This window comes from Rhinoraja longicauda, chromosome 12 (genome assembly GCF_053455715.1).
Source record: "Rhinoraja longicauda isolate Sanriku21f chromosome 12, sRhiLon1.1, whole genome shotgun sequence".
Lineage (NCBI taxonomy): Eukaryota > Metazoa > Chordata > Chondrichthyes > Rajiformes > Arhynchobatidae > Rhinoraja > Rhinoraja longicauda.
The window spans coordinates 36,172,268-36,188,334 of record NC_135964.1 but is presented as its reverse complement, the minus strand read 5'-3'; the positions used below and the strand labels follow the sequence as shown (position 1 = coordinate 36,188,334).

At 42.4% G+C, this 16,067-nt stretch overlaps 1 protein-coding gene across 3 annotated transcripts in view; it reads left to right on the top strand.

The window, feature by feature from the left end:
* The first annotated feature begins 1,206 nt into the window (after positions 1 to 1,206).
* reps2 (RALBP1 associated Eps domain containing 2) overlaps positions 1,207 to 16,067 on the top strand; it is a 128,539-nt gene continuing 113,678 nt past the window's right edge. For all 3 annotated transcript variants that reach the window (XM_078409486.1, XM_078409488.1, XM_078409485.1), the window contains exon 1: positions 1,207 to 1,599. In XM_078409486.1, coding sequence (XP_078265612.1) covers positions 1,420 to 1,599 — 180 coding nt within the window. In that variant the 5' untranslated portion in view covers positions 1,207 to 1,419. The remainder of the gene's footprint in view (positions 1,600 to 16,067) is intronic.

Sequence of the window (16,067 nt, the reverse complement as noted above, 5' to 3'; positions counted from 1 at the left end):
CATATCTGGAGTAAAGGCGTGGGTGACGTTTCGGGTCTGACGAAGGGTCCCGACCCGAAACGTCACTCATCCTTTTTCTCCAGAGATGCTGCCTGACCCTCCGAGTTACTCCAGCACGTTTTGTCTATCTATAGGTCGGAATAAACGGCGTTTCATGATCGGATACTCGGTAAAACCTGACAGAGCTGTTCGTTTTTCGTTAGAGACACCAGAGATGGCCGGTGTTAGAGTTCGGAGCAAAAAAACAAAGTGCTGGATGAACTCAGTGGGCCAGGTAGCATCCGTCGAGGGAAACAGTCAGACGACGTTTCGAGTCAGGATCTTCAGTCCGAAAGGGGTCCCGTCGCGAAACGTCGTCTGTCCATTTCCTTCCACGGATGCTGCCTGGCCCGCTGAGTTCTTCCAGTAAGTATTTTTTCGTTTTGATTTGGATACGACTACCCCCGGCTCATATATTTAGTAATAACAAGGGACGGCAGATGCTGGTTTACCAAAGAAAGACACAGAATGCTGGATTAACTCAGCGGGCCAGGTAACATCTCTGGAGAACACGGATAGGTGACGTTTCGGGTCGTGACCCTTATTCAGACTTTTTCATATTTTTTGCCTTGCATACTTCTTTGCTTTTTGCCAGATCAATAGGAATCTGCTTGCCTTTCTGAATCTTTGATCAAGTGTTCGTTGTTTGCATCTGAAGTGGAAGCTGATTTCTGGAAATACTGGTTTGTGAACAAAAACGCCCAACGAATATTCCGACAACTATGTCCGTGCTCTTTTCTGCACTCTATCAAACCTTGTGTTTCATTGCATCTCCTACATTGTTCTTGAAAAACTATTGGTATAGTGGCTGGGTGGCTCGATAACCGCCCTTTAAAAATGCAAAATCAAATTTCCCCTTTGCATTTCTCCTGATATTTGCTTGCACCCATGAATTGACCCAGGTACACCAACACCTCACCTGAATCGTGCAAATGAAGAACTCTGCAAATGAAACGTTCCATCGTTTTTTAAATTTTGCCGATGGGGACCGATGAATGAAAATAATGCACAGGAATTCAAAGTACCCCTTCTCGATGCGGGGATGGGAACAGTTCTGCAAACCCTTCCCTGGTTAAGCGTTTTGTGCAGCTGCTGTGAGCCGAGCCGCAGCGGAGTTGCGCTGACGTCAGGCCGGCTGGTCAAAAAAAATGGCGGTGGCTGACGGCGCGGTGTGGCTGCGGGAGGAAATAAAAAAAAAATATTGAAGCGGTGCTGAGCAGAGGAGAGCGGTGAATGATAACAGCGTGCGGCGGCAGCAGCAGCAGCAGGAGGAGGAGGAGGAGGAACAGTGCGAACTAAGTGCTGATCTGGCCAGGCAACTGCTTGTGTCTGCAGTCGAGAGAAGGTGTCCTGGTGTCCGCGAGCGAGGACAGCTGTAGAATGTCCCGGGAGAGCGCGCGTGCCCCGGGCATGCTTCTGAGTGACAGCGAGGAGAATTTCTTCTCCGACCTCTTCTCCTTCGCCTCCTCAGATGCCGACGACCGGGGCAAAGTTGCCGCCGGAACCAAAGTTGCCGAGTTGTTCCGAGCGTCCCAGCTACCTCCAGACGCTCTGCATCAGGTAAGTGGAGAAGCAATGTCATTTATCTGAAACATGTGTTTGTGTAATGAGATGCTGCATGGAGTGCGGTTGCACAACAAACTTTTTTTGTTAGACTGTCCCTGCAATTTCCAATATACACATTTTGATTGTTTTTAAACAGTCAAGTTGCAAGATTGCGTATTTGGGGGGAGGGGGAGGGGAGGGGTCGAATTCGAATAAAATAATGAATGGTATAATAATAAAATAAATCGTAAATGGTGTGTTGTGGAGGTCACACAATTTCTCCCGAAATGACTCGTTACAGTGGCGGCTGAACTTCACTGATTTTGTTGATCGCGTCCTCTGGACTACATCCTTATTCCGCATAATTTCGCGATCAACGTGGACTGAGCGTTACTTTCTCTTTTTAAAATGGTGTGCTTTTTTTGTTGCTTCTCTTGATGCTTTTTGATGGCCATCTGTTGCTTGCGGTAATTCCCTGGTGATGGCAAAGATAGATTGCAGCCTTGAACTATTACAGTCGTGGGACTGTCAGTGGTAGTGCTAGATATTTTCATGCACTGACTCTGGCTGTACATTTAAAGCGCATGATGTGCGTCTCAAACCTGCACATTGCACATTGGAGGGCTGGGTGCTTCAGCACCAGGATGAAATGGTTAATCAAGTGGACCACTTCATCCTGATGCTTTCTTGAGCGTTGCAGATCTGCCCTTCGTGACAGGGTGAGAGTATTGCCGTGTGCTTCTGTCTTGTGTCGTCTAGATAGAAGACAACTAACCGAATGTGAAGAGGTCACCCACTGTTTGTCTCAACATTAATATGACTTGACTATTTTATCTGGTCAATGGAGAATGCTGTGTTGCTGGAAGGAGCACAGGTGTGGCCTGTACCCCACTCCTGTGCAATTGATCAAGTGTCTGCCATCTTCCATTTCATGTGGGGAGCGGGGACATCCATTGGGTGGTTTTATTCAGGTCTTCAGACAATTAGGGGCAAAAACATACCCAATGTAACCCTCATCCTGATGACCACCAGTATGTGTGGGTACATCGAACTCTGTGTGGGCCCGAAGTACACAAAGACCAAGTGAAACCATGTAATGAGATTGTACTTATCTCCAGCATTATTAATGATGGGCTTGGCCTTGTTGCCACTCAGTTTTCATTTCAGTTGGACTTTGCCACACTACCTGTTCTTAGCACTATTTCTGTAGAAATAAATCTTGGATCAGCAGTCCGTCAATGGTCTGTGGTCAGCACACAATAACTAATGGCAGAAGGACATAGGATGGTTTCTCGAGCAGACTGTCAACGTCATTTGGCAGAATGCCTTATTGCCAGAACTCAAGCAAGCACCAAGATACAGCATGGAGAAAGGCCCTTCAGCCCACCAAACCCACGCTGACCATCTATCACCTGTTCACACTAGTGTTATGTTATCCCCACTTTGGCATGCAGTTGCCAAAGTGGGATAACATATGTTATCCCATCCACTAGGGGCACTAGGGGCAGGGCCAATTAACTCACAAATCATAATCATACTTTATTAGCCAAGTATGTGTTGCAACATATGAGGAATTTCATTTGCCATACAATCATACCAATAAAAACCAATAGAACACACAAAATACATTTTAACATGAACAACCACCACAGTGACTCCTCTGCATTCCTCTGTGATGGAAGGTGAAAAACCAGTTCAATCTCTTCCCTCTTTGTCCTCAAGCGGTCGAGGGGCCTCTAACCTGTCGTTAACGATCTTACTTCCATAGCTGGCGCAGGCCTTCCTCATCAGGGCGATCAAGCTCCTGCATCGGGGGAGAATCTCAGCTCCCCCGCGCCGGGCGATCTACCCCGGGTTGGGGCTAGTTGAATGTCGTGCGGCTTTTGGAGCTTCCCGACGTCGGTCTCAACCCAAGACTGCGAGCTCCTTGATGTAAAGTCCGCAGGCTGCGATTGGAGCGTCGATCCCAGGCAAGGGATCATATGCTCTGATGGTAAGTACTCACCCCGCGGTGGGGCTCAAAGGCAGTCCCGAGCACGGCCTCCAGCTCCACAATGTTATGCCGCAGAGCTACCAGAGATATGATCCGGAAAACAATCGCATCTCTGCTGCCTTTATCAAGGGAGTGATGTCTTGTGTAACAGCTTCTCAAATGTCTCGTGGGTGCATTACTGAAGAGTGAAAACATCGGTGTTATTGACCTATTGTAAGAAACTGTATTGTATTGATGGCATAATGGCCATAGAGAAATCTATACATCCTGCATATATTTGTAATAAAATAATGGAGAATCTCCTGCACTCCCCAGCACAAACACAGTTTGGGTCCTGGGAATGTTCGGGATAGTAATGCAGTTAAGTATTCACGTGTGCTAATGAGGCAATCAGCCCAAGCAAGAGGTTCTTTTGCAGAGAAATGACAGCTTAATTATCTGGGGAATTTCACACTGACCAGAACACCATGCAATCATCAGTGAACAGTCCACGTTAGAAGTAAGAGATAACAATTGATAAAGCAATCTTGGGTCCTGAGCTACTTGAGTTCATCAGCCTGCAATAACTACGAACATCACTCCCTTTATCAGGGCTCTTTGCAATGTGTCTCAGTAAAATGGTGCCTTGATGTCAGAGGCACACATTCTTGCATCATCTCTGGAATCAACTTCTGGATCTTTTTGGGGCTCAAGAAAAATCCATCTATTTGCTAGACACAAAGTGGTGGAATAATTCAGTGGGTCAGGCAGCATTTCTGGGTGAAAAGGATATGTGATGTATCAGGTCAGGACCCTTCTTCTAAAGATGGATCCCGAGCTGATACATCATCTTTGACAGCATGCTGTGTCTATCTTTGGTATAAGACAGTATCTGCAGTTCTTTGTTTCTCCATCCATTTGCTGATTGATAGGGCCATTGTTGACCAGGTTGGATTTTTATTTCAGTATTTCACATGCAGACCACTTTCCACTGGCCAATCAATGTCCATGTCACTGGCGTATAAGCATTTTACCCAGAGGCATAACCCGTTCTGGATGACAGGGCATTAGCAACGCAGAGGTTTTATTTTGCACCATTAACCTTTATTTTGCAGTCAGAGCACTCTCCCACTTTCCGATAATGGGTGGAGTGAATTGGATTAGCATAACCTGCAGGGGAAATTTGCAAACTAAGTTGATGGAATCCTGTACTTTAAGGGAACTGTGTAGTGCAGTTTAATTTGAAGAAAAAAATTGAAATGGATATGTCACTATTAATTCACAATTTTCCTCGTGGGATGTCATATGTTAACTAAAAAATTAAAGACGGAGAACTGTATACAGTGTTACCCATGTATACATGTAAACTATTCACATTTCTGAATAAATGTTGCCCCTTTGCAATGCATTGCTTTGCAATCATGCTAACTTGCTGACAACATCTGGTAAACTGGAGCATTTATCCCTGGAGTTTGGATTGCGACAGAGGAACTCCAACCCTAATCCTAACCCCACCCTCCAATGTAAAATAGTGTTCAACTAGACCAAGTGGACCCATGGGCCCAAACCACTCCTGCAGCACCCTCCTCTCCCCCTTCCCCACTCCCCCCTCCCCTCCCTCCCCCCCTCTCCCTCCCTCCATCTCCCTCCCGGGAGCAACCTGCAGTTTCCGTAGCAATCCGTCTCCTGGCCCGGGCGGCCGCCGCTGGTGGAGCGGGGGAGAGTCCTGTCCCGTCCCAGTGCGGGGATGTTCAGTGGTAGACAGCGGTGGCTCTCCCACTGTTGCTGAGCCACTGGACTCTGGGCGGCGATGGGAAGGCACTGAGCCTGCTGGGGTGAGGAGGGGGGACGGGGGAGCCGAGGGCAGGCCCAGCTCCAGGCCCAGGCCTCGGCCTCCACCTCCACCAACGCCCGGCGCACCGTCGCTGCTGCTGCTGCCGCCTATCCCCTTGGCCACCTCAGGCTCGCAGTTACCCAGTCACGTCCAGGCCCAGGCCCCAGCTGCTTCCCCCAGCACCAGGCCTGGCTCTCCCACCCCCAAGAGACAGGCGGCCGAGCCCTGCTCAATGGGCCCCAACTGCGCATGCATGGACACGTTTGTTCTGCGCATACATGGATGCGGCGGCCATCTTTCGTAAGTACCAGATCAACGGAGCCCCAACTGCGCTTGTACGTTTTAAAAAACTTTAAAATGTGAATAACTTAAAAAATATAACACCGATTTCAATAAAATTTCTTCCATAGGACCATGGGCCGACGGTGAGTAAGGTGGGCCTAAAATTGCTGCACCATCATGTACCGATTTGGCTGTAGTTTAGGAGCAAGCGAACAAACAAGAGTTTTAGTATATAGATGTTTGTCCTAGTAGGCAACAAGCCATCTACTTGATTTGCAAACTGTATTACTTTTGGTTAAATAACCCCCCACCAACACAAGTGGAGGATTTCATGAAGCAGAATAAATAGTTTTTGTATATTTGTGGTGTTTAGCATAATGATTAATGAGCATGAAAACTGTAAAAGCAGAGGAATAATGCTGCTGAAGTCGAAAGCCAACTAAAAATACAACATATTATTGGAACACTCAGCAGGTTTGGCAACATCTCTGGAGAGAGGAGGGTAGGGTTAGCATTTCATGTTTATAAGAACTAAGAGATTTTGCAGACATATGCATGTGTATACAAAAGCAAAATCCTGGAATATGAAAGGAAAAAGACATTTGAGAATTTTGTTTCTTCATTCATGATTTGATATGTGTTCTACAATTATCTATTTACCATGGAATTGTTATCAATGCTAGTCATAGTTCTAGCATTATTAATGCACATTGCATACACACTTAATTGTAACTTTGGGGAAAATACAGCAATTTGAAGTTTGGCAAATTTCTTATCCAAACCCAGTTCTGGATTCTATTTTTACTGCGAAGGTTTATGTATGTAAGGACAAGTCCAAACCCACTGCTGGTGCCTGCAGAGATGCTATTTAAGGAATTCATTTCCTGACTTAATATCATCATGAATTCACAATATTCCACCCTTCAGTTCTGAGTAACGTGTTTAATTAGCATTACAATTATTTGGTGATTATAGGATTCTTTTGCTCTCTTATTTTATTTACTTTTGTCAACATTAGTTTACAGGCCACCGATTTGAGTTGAACCAAACTGTTGGTGACTTTTATCATAGTGCCCTGCTGTACTACATACAGAGCTTCAGCCACTATCATCTTCAACACACATCTGTTTAACACTTGTCAAATATTGGTTATCACAATAATAACAAAATATTTATCCCTAGTTGTATTAATTCTAGATTTATTCATTCTAATACTTTCTTTGCCAATCTCCCATGAACCTTCAATGAACTTGATTTAATTGTAAGACCTTTATCTTTGCAGGTCTAATTTTATTTTTGGACCATCATTGCTTTCCAAATTTCCGTACTCATCCTCAACCATCCTTAAAACTGCAGACTTATAGTCCTACATATTTTTGAGAAATTTCAGAACTGTTCTCTTGTGCATCCCCAGTTCTTTCGTCTCATCATTGAAAGTTGAGACCATAGCTGTCTAAACAAGCTCGGTAATTATCTCTCCATCTCTCTTTTTAGAGCCTAGTTCATTCACTAATTTTCAACACAGTCCAAATGTCTCTTAGGTCTAATGTCAGAGTCTGAAGAAGGGTCTCGACCCGAAACGTCACCCATTCCTTCTCTCCTGAGATGCTGCCTGACCTGCTGAGTTACTCCAGCATTTTGTAAAATAAATACCTTCGATTAGGTCTAATGTCAATCTGCTTCCATTCCACTTAGAACCTCAGCACACCACCCTACTTTTGTTGTTGAAAAGACCAGTCATGCTTATCTTTCGAGTCAGAACGTCATGAATTCAAGAACATCCTCAGATGCAAAATCTAGGCTGTCGTTCCAGTAAAATTTTGTGTTAAAGTGCCGTTGTTTGGGTATGACTTTGACCTCACAAGTAGACATAGGATTCCATGGCATTATGTTGAAGGAGATGGGAGCAGCAGAGTGGCAAAGCTAGTGAAATAGATGCCAAACAGATTGAATGACCTTGGTTCAGTCCTGACTCTTGGTGCTGCTGCATAGATTGGGTACATCCGCCATGTGACACCAGAGGTTTTCTCCAGTTTCCTCCCGTATTCCAAAGACATGTGAATTCAGAGGTCAATTAGCTACTGTTAATTGTCCCTAGTATGTAGGTGAGTGATAGAATCTAGGGAATTGATGAGAATGTGGGAGGAATAAAAAAAGAATGGGATTTGTTGTTGAAAATGGGTGCTTATTGGTCAGCATGCCGTCAGTGGGCCAAGTGTCCAATTTTCATGCTGTATGCCCTGGCCAATATTTATTCCTGAACTGCTATCACTAAAATAGATTAGCTGTTTCTGAAAACATGCTGTAAACATAGTCAACTAGAGAATGACTATGATTTACCTCATGGCTTGTTGCATAATATTTCACAACAAAAGGCATTTTTTAAATACAACCCTGTCTTTCATGGTAAGACATAAATTATTTGATCCTAGTCACCATTCCTGTTCTCCTTCCTTGTTGTTCTGAAGACTGCTTTTTAACTTGTACTTTCTTAATATTGCTGGATCCCACTATTAAAAGAAAAGTAAAAGTAGATGGTATTAATATTGGGTTATTTTTTGGAAGATAAGGCCCCGTATTAATAATTTATAGTTAAGTAAATCGTTACTTTTCACTAAATAAATCAATATTTATGATGCAGTTACAAATTTGATCATAAACTAAGACATGCCAACATAAATGGCTTCACAAGAAACTGCAGATGTTAGAATCCTGAACAAAAACAAAGTGCTGGAGGAACTCAGCGGATCAGGCAACATCTGTGAGGGAAATGCTGAGGTAATGTTTTGGATTTAGACCCTTCAGACTGATGGCGTAAGGGAGAAAAGCTGGGGAAAATGGGTGTGGGACAAAGCTTGGGAAGTGATAGGTGGATGCAGGTGAAGGGGCAGGAGATGATAGGCAAATGGGTGGAGTAATTGACAAAGGCTAGAGGTGAAATGACAAGCATGTGTCGGACATAGTTGAAGAACAGCAGATTGTTTTTCTGCTACATTGCCCACTACAAAAGTCCTGAAATTAGAGGTTTTTTAATTGAGTTCTTAAACAATTTATTCCACTTATCACTTTCTATCACCAGATAAAAATATTTTGTTCTTTCAAACAAATATTTGGCACATGTTTTCTACCATTTTTATGGTGCATTCTAATTCACTTTGGTTATGTAACCATCTGATATGATGTGTGGGAAGGAACTGCAGATGCTGGTTTACACCGAAGATAGACACAAAATGGTGAAGTAACTCAGCGGGTCAGGCAGCATCTCTGGAAACAAGAAATAGCTAATGTTTCGGGTTGAGACCTTTCTTCAGACTGGCATCTATCTGATTTGATGCTCGCAAAGGACCATTTTTGTCAGGAAACAGAAAGCAAAATTGATGATTTTCTTCAAATGGAAAGATCTAGGATTTCCTTCTGTCTATTAAAATCCTTCCACGTGCATTCAGAAGAATGCAAAAATTCTTAAAACTCAAAGAATTTTACAATGATGTATTACAAGGAAAACTGCTTGCATCTAGGAAGCACAGTGATGCAGTTGGGTAGCACAGTGATGCAGTTGGGTAGCACAGTGACGCAGTTGGGTAGTACAGTGACGCAGTTGGTAGAGCCGCTGCCTCACAGCGCCAGAGACACAAATTTGATTGACCATGTGTGTCTACGTAGAGTTTGCACGTTCTCCCTGTGACTGCGTGGGTTTCCTCCGGGTGCTCTGGTTTCCCCTCGTATCCCAAAGACGTGCGGGTCTGTAAGTTGATTAGCTTCTGTAAATTGCCCCTAGTGGGGAGTTGATATGAAAGTAGGATAATGTAAAACTAGTGTGAACGGATGATCAATGGTCATTGTGGATTCGGTGGGCCGAAGATCCTGCTTCCATACTGTACCTCAAACTAAAAGTCTGTCTCAAATCGTGCTTCTAGTTGGCTGTTGCTGGTACCTCTTAATGCAGCACTAAGTCATGACCTAAGATCAGCAACTTGCTAGTGGCAACATTTGGAGAACCTTTTTCAAATTACAGGTTCAGATTATTCCTTTATTTTACTCATATACTCTCCTGAAGGAATGCATAAGGATGGAATAAAGATCGAACATACCAGAAGCAGAAGGAACTGAAATGAAAGTCCAAGAAATTTCTCATTTAATATGAGTTCCAGGAGACTCTGGTCATCACAACACCTTACTTTGGGGTTTTTTTAGTTGCATTATCTAATACAAATGGAATATCTATTTTCAATTTGAATAATTGTACCAAATTTAAATTCGTTGCCCAATGTAGCAAAATGTAATTGATCCTCTGTAAGAAGGTAAAGGGCTTGTCCCACTTAGGCGATTTTTTTAGGCGATTGCCGGCAATTTTCATAGTCATAGCAGATCGCTGAAAAAACGGTGACTGGACCCCACTACGACAATGTCTACGACAAATTGCAACAACCTACCACCTAGTCGACGTCAAGCTTCGGCAAGCTACTGACAACCGGCGACCCAATCGTCACGAGTAGGACGTCCACCCACGACCGCACCTACAAGAACCTATGACCACACAGGCGACAACCGAAGTCAACCTACGTCCACCCGCGACAAGCTACAACACTGTCGGCGACAACTGAAGACAATTCACGTCATTTTGGCCTCCGGTTTTGACGCCGGTACCTGTCGCCGGTTGATGTACATTGACGTAGGTAGTCACCAATGGAATTCACCGAAGTCAGCACTGGCGACAACCTACGTCACCTGGCAACAACCTGCGACAGCACCTACGTCAGGAAACGTCAGCTACACTCATTGGCATCAAACCCAATGTCGCCGAAAAATGTTCAACATTCTGAAAATCCAGCGGCGACGAGAAAGACGCTACGACTCTGTGGAGACTACTCACGACCATACAGGCGACACCCCGGCGACCATGTGGCGACAGCCTAGTCGCCTGTAGTCACCTAAACAATCGCCTAAGTGGGTTTAAATATTTAAGTCCCTGATTTACACTAACCAATTTAAATAGTGCATTCAGTTGGATATACCCCACCCCTTCTTTATCTCATAAACTCCAATTAAATTTCCTTATTTTATTCGAACCTCTGCAGGTCTGCAGGATCTACTGATCCTTTGATCCTCGGGTTTCTCTGCAGTTCTGTTTCAGTAAGGAATTGAAACCTGTTTCCAAGACTTATCCCTTTCCTAACCTTGCTGTTCTCTTCCAATTAGACAATATCTCTTCCAATTCAATGAGTGCAGAGAAGATTTACGAGGATGTTGTCAGGACTCAAGGGCATTAGCTGTAGGGAGAGGTTGAGCAGGGGATGAGAAAACTGAGGGATACATTTATATAGGTGTTTAAATCAGATATAGTGAATGAACAGAAAAAAAAACTGCAGATGCTGGTTTAAATCGAAGGTAGACACAAAATGACGTAGTTACTGACCCGCTGAGTTACTCCAGCATTTTGTTTCTACCTATAGTGAATGAACAGTCTTTTCCCCAGGGTACATGAATCAAAAACCAGAAGGCATAGGTTTAAGGTGAGAGGGAAAAGATTTAATAGTAAGCTGAGCGGGTTTCACAGAGTGGGTGGTAGGTATGTGGATTTAAAGCTCGCTGTATTCTTCCTCTTGACTGTGCTTTTAATACCATTGGAGCGAAAGAAGCCATGCGATTCATCAAATCTAAAAACGTTATTTCTATTTTCTAGCATTTGCTTTCATTATTATATTCTGATAGAAAGTATATTTCTGTTATGGCTGAAATGATTCCTTCCCCCCAACTCATAAAAAAAAATAGTCACATCTGTATAGAATTTCTACATCACATATGCAGAAAAGTTTGATACAGTGTATGGATAGCGGAGATGAAGAGAGAGACTGTGTGTGTCTCTCTCTCTCTCTCTCTCTCTCTCTCTCTCTCTCTCTCTCTCTCTCTCTCTCTCTCTCTCTCTCTCTCTCTCTCTCTCTCTCTCTCTCTCTCTCTCTCTCTCTCTCTCTCTCTCTCTCTCTCTCTCTCTCTCTCTCTCTCTCTCTCTCTCTCTCTCTCTCTCTCTCTCTCTCTCTCTCTCTCTCTCTCTCTCTCTCTCTCTCTCTCTCTCTCTGTCTCTGTCTCTGTCTCTGTCTCTGTCTCTGTCTCTGTCTCTGTCTCTGTCTCTGTCTCTGTCTCTGTCTCTCTGTCTCTGTCTCTCTCTGTGTCTCTGTGTCTCTGTCTGTGTGGACTTCCAATCCCCTTTACTTCATTGGCATCTCTAGCTATGGGAAGCTCACAACAAGCTGGGAGACCAGATCTCTCAGCAGCTGTGATAGAGGGAAAGGCATTCTCAGCTCTCTGCTCATTTAGCTGCGGTGCTGTCCAAGTTCAAGCCCATTCTCCACATTGAGAAAAATAACTTTGGTAAATGTTATTGTTGATCACCCAAATTCCGAAATGGAATTCTTTTTTAAAATTGCACAAATGATATGACATCAGCTCTCCTCACTGAACCATACAGCAATCTTAGAAAACAACACTGCGCAACATCATGATTAAATATATTATTCTCCAAATTAGGCCAAAATTGTCCTTTAAATGCTAATGCAAGCCAACTGGATTGTAACTTAGGATATAATGAGTCATCAATTTTGCAAAAGGTTGAAATGCAAGGCAACCTATAGTTAATAACATCCATTCCATGATAATGAGACAAAATGCTATCATCAATTAACCTGGGGAAAAAATCACAGCTTTTGCTATTCCAAAAGTTGAAGTAGTTAAGTAACATCACCTTTTATAATTCTGCCCAAGTACTTCTGTGTTGGAATTTGGAGATCTTTTAAACAATGCATCAGTATCATTAACTAGCATCATATCATCATATGTTATGTGAATCGCAAATTGCAGCTTGTTTGTAGCAACTTCTAGTGGTAATGATCTTAACAATTGGCAGTAGAAAGCTGTGATCTTGGCTTCTATAGAATTTAAGAAGACATAGTGGGTGTGTCAGGTTTTTTGCTATCTGATGCCTAATCACACTCTTCAGTCAAAGGCATATCAGCTGAAAACTGCTCTCAACCTCTCCAATGTAGCAAGATGCATTACTTACAAGATAAAGCAAGCCATATCCATTATTTGTTTCCTCATGTGTTTTTATTATCAACATTCACTCCAGACTTGCCACAAAACATTACCGCAGGAGATGAGCAAGGTCCTCAATGAATATTTCTCCTCTATTTTTACTGCAAAAATAGATCTGAAGACTAGGGAACTTGGGAAAGTTAATGGAAATAGTTTTGAAGACGATCCGTACTGCAGTCAAGGAGGAGCTGAATGCCTTAAGATGTGTAAAGGTGGATAAATCTCCAGGACTCGATCAGACATATCCAAGGACTCCATGGTAAGCCAGAGAAGAAATTGCAGAAATCCTGGCTGCGATGCATGAATCATCGTTAGACACGGGTGAGATGCCGGAAGACTGGAGGGTAGCTAATGTTGTGCCTCTATTTAAAAAGGGCTGCAAGGAAATATCTGTGGACAATAGACCAACAAGCCTAACATGTATGATAGAAACGTTACTGGAAAGGATTCTGAGCAATAAAATACATGTAAATTTAGAAAGACGGGTTGATTAGGGATAGGTAGACACAAAATGCTGGAGTAACTCAGCGAGACAGGCAGCATCTCTGGAGAGAAGGAATGGGTGACGTTTCGGGTCGAGACCCTTCTTCAGACTCAACTGATTAGGGTTAGTCAGCATGGATTTATGCGTGGAAAATTGTGTCTCACAAGTTAATTTAGTTTTTTTGAATAGGTAACCAAGAAGGTTGATGAGGGAAGGCCTTAGATATAGTCTATATGGATTTCTGCAAGTCCTTTCATAAGGTCCACTTGGCAAGCTGCTCTGGAAGGTTAAATTGTATGTTTCAGGGAGAGCTAGTTAACTTGATGCAGATTTGGCTTTGTGAAAGGAAGCTGAGGGTGGTGGTGAAAGGTTGTTTTTCAGAATGGAGGTCTGTGACTAATGGTATGCCTCAGGCATTGGTGCTGGGCCCATTGCTGTTTGTCATCTATTATCAACCATTTGCATGAGAATGTACAAGATATGATTAGTAAGTGTGCAGATGACACCAAAATAGCTGATATCGTAGAGAATGAAGATGGTTATCAAGAATTACAGAAGGATCTTGATGAGCTGGGCAAGTGACCAAGGAATGCCTTCAATTGTCTGGGACCTGGGGTTATTTTCTAAGCATCTCCATCTCACTGTCTTTCCTCTTATTAAAACACGTACCTCTCATCTATCCCAATAGCTTGGTAAAATAATTCTTGTTTGTATGTATTTTTATGAATCAGCCAGGGACATTTTGCTCTGCTGAATACTCTTTCGAAATACTTGTTGTTTCCTTGCTGATTTTTTTAATGATTAAATTGTTGTCCATGTTCTTTAAATAAAAAAACACACGTAATAGATTTTTTCTTTCCTGTGGAGAAAGATATTTTCTTATTGGTTCCAATTGAAGGAAGATTAATGCAAATATAACATAGATTGTTCACGTTGTCTGTATTGATTCATTTTGAAAGGTTTGTTGAATTGATTTGATTTTAACTATATTTCTGAAACCTCCAGCATTCCCTTTCCTAAAAGCTGTCACCACCACCTAAGGAAATTCTTTATTTAATGTTCACCAGCCCTTAAAATGTGTACTCTGGATATTTTGTTGAATGAATTTTATCACATTTCATTTGTGCAATTATAAACCATTTGTGTTTGTTCCACTGGTTATTGTGCAACACAGTAGTTTTCATAATAGCCCTTAACCACTGCACCATAACTAATGAAAATTATCCTTGTGCATTGGGCAATCCAGCAGGGTGAGGCTGAAAAAATGGTGACAAACACGTTCAATGTAATTGTCGAGAGTTAATAGAGCTGGAAAACTTGTTCCATGCTGACGATGTATTGACATAAACATGTTCCAATTTATATTGCTGATCTGTAATATTCAGATTCATATTTAGGACAGATAATAGTTGATTAGAATGAAATAGATGCCATCTCATCAAAATACATGAAAATTCAAGTAAATATTAAAAAATAAATAAAAATTAAATATTCATAAAGTTACAAAAGTGATTGGAAAATATTAAACACTGTGCTACTGCTTCATAGTTCCAGGGACCTGGGCTCAGTATTGGTCTCTGTATGACACTGGGTCCCCCCTCCCCCCCGGCAGATAGTATGGATGGAAATGGCTACAAAGATCTCATTGATCCTGCCAAATTCCTCATGGAATTTGGAAGTGTCTTTCACTAGTAAATCCGACAATGTATTGGTCTGATTGGGACCTACAGTAAGGTCATATGTCCAGTCCTCTCACACACTGATGCCAACATCAAAACCTTTTCAAGGCAGCACTTGCCGCCTGAATATTAAAGAATAAGAGAATAGACTCTCCTCATTCTGAGTTCTGCCATTGTGAACACAATAAAACGCTGTAACTTATGAATATTAATGCATGAAATTATTTTCTGCAGAATTAAAGCTAATAATAATGCCTCAAGTGCAACAAGATCTTCTTTAATGAGTTTTAAATACAGTTTTGTTTCAAGAAAGTTTTCAGTATATGTTCCCGTTTATTCATCTTTCATGGGAGTTGACCTGTTTAATTTTCATCGAGAACATGCCAAACACATATTTCTTTACATATCACCATAAGATCAGCCAATCTAAAATCTCGAAATGGTATTCACGAACACTTAATCTGACAAACAAAAATAACACAGTGAATAATAATGCTGGACATGGAACAAATGCATCCCTCAGGGAATCGGTATTACGCCGTGAGGGATAATTTAATGTACTGTATCTCGTGTACCTTGTGTGACGGGGAGTGCTGGTAACAATTATGTTGATGGTGGGGATAGAGAGGTCTGTGGTAAAAATTAGTACCCATTGTACCAATCCTTTGTTCAAAGTTATCAGCGTGTCAGCTACAAGTATCACAGATTAATAATCAAGCTGAAGATTTTTTTAGTCCCTTAGTTAAAGAATTAAGCAGACATGTTGGCTTTATTATCTTGTAAATAAGTAACAGGCTTTTAATGCTGGGCATACTTTTGCAAGCTAGAGGCTTTGTTTATTTCTGGGTCTCCCTCGACTAGAGATCCCCAACTCTAAAGCTTCATTCTAAAACTGATCATCGCCCCTGGTGATCTGGCTCAACACCACCATCCTTCCTGATGATCTCCCTATCTTATCCTGTTATTACATGGCCAACTGCAATCTTCCATTGACTTCCCACTTCCAGTAAAGAAAACATATCTCCTTTTATAGGGAAAAAAAACTGCAGATGCTGGTTTAAATCGAAGGTAGACACAAAAAGCTGGAGTAACTCAGCGGGTCAGGCAGTATCTCAGGAGAGAAGGAATGGGTGACGTTTCGGG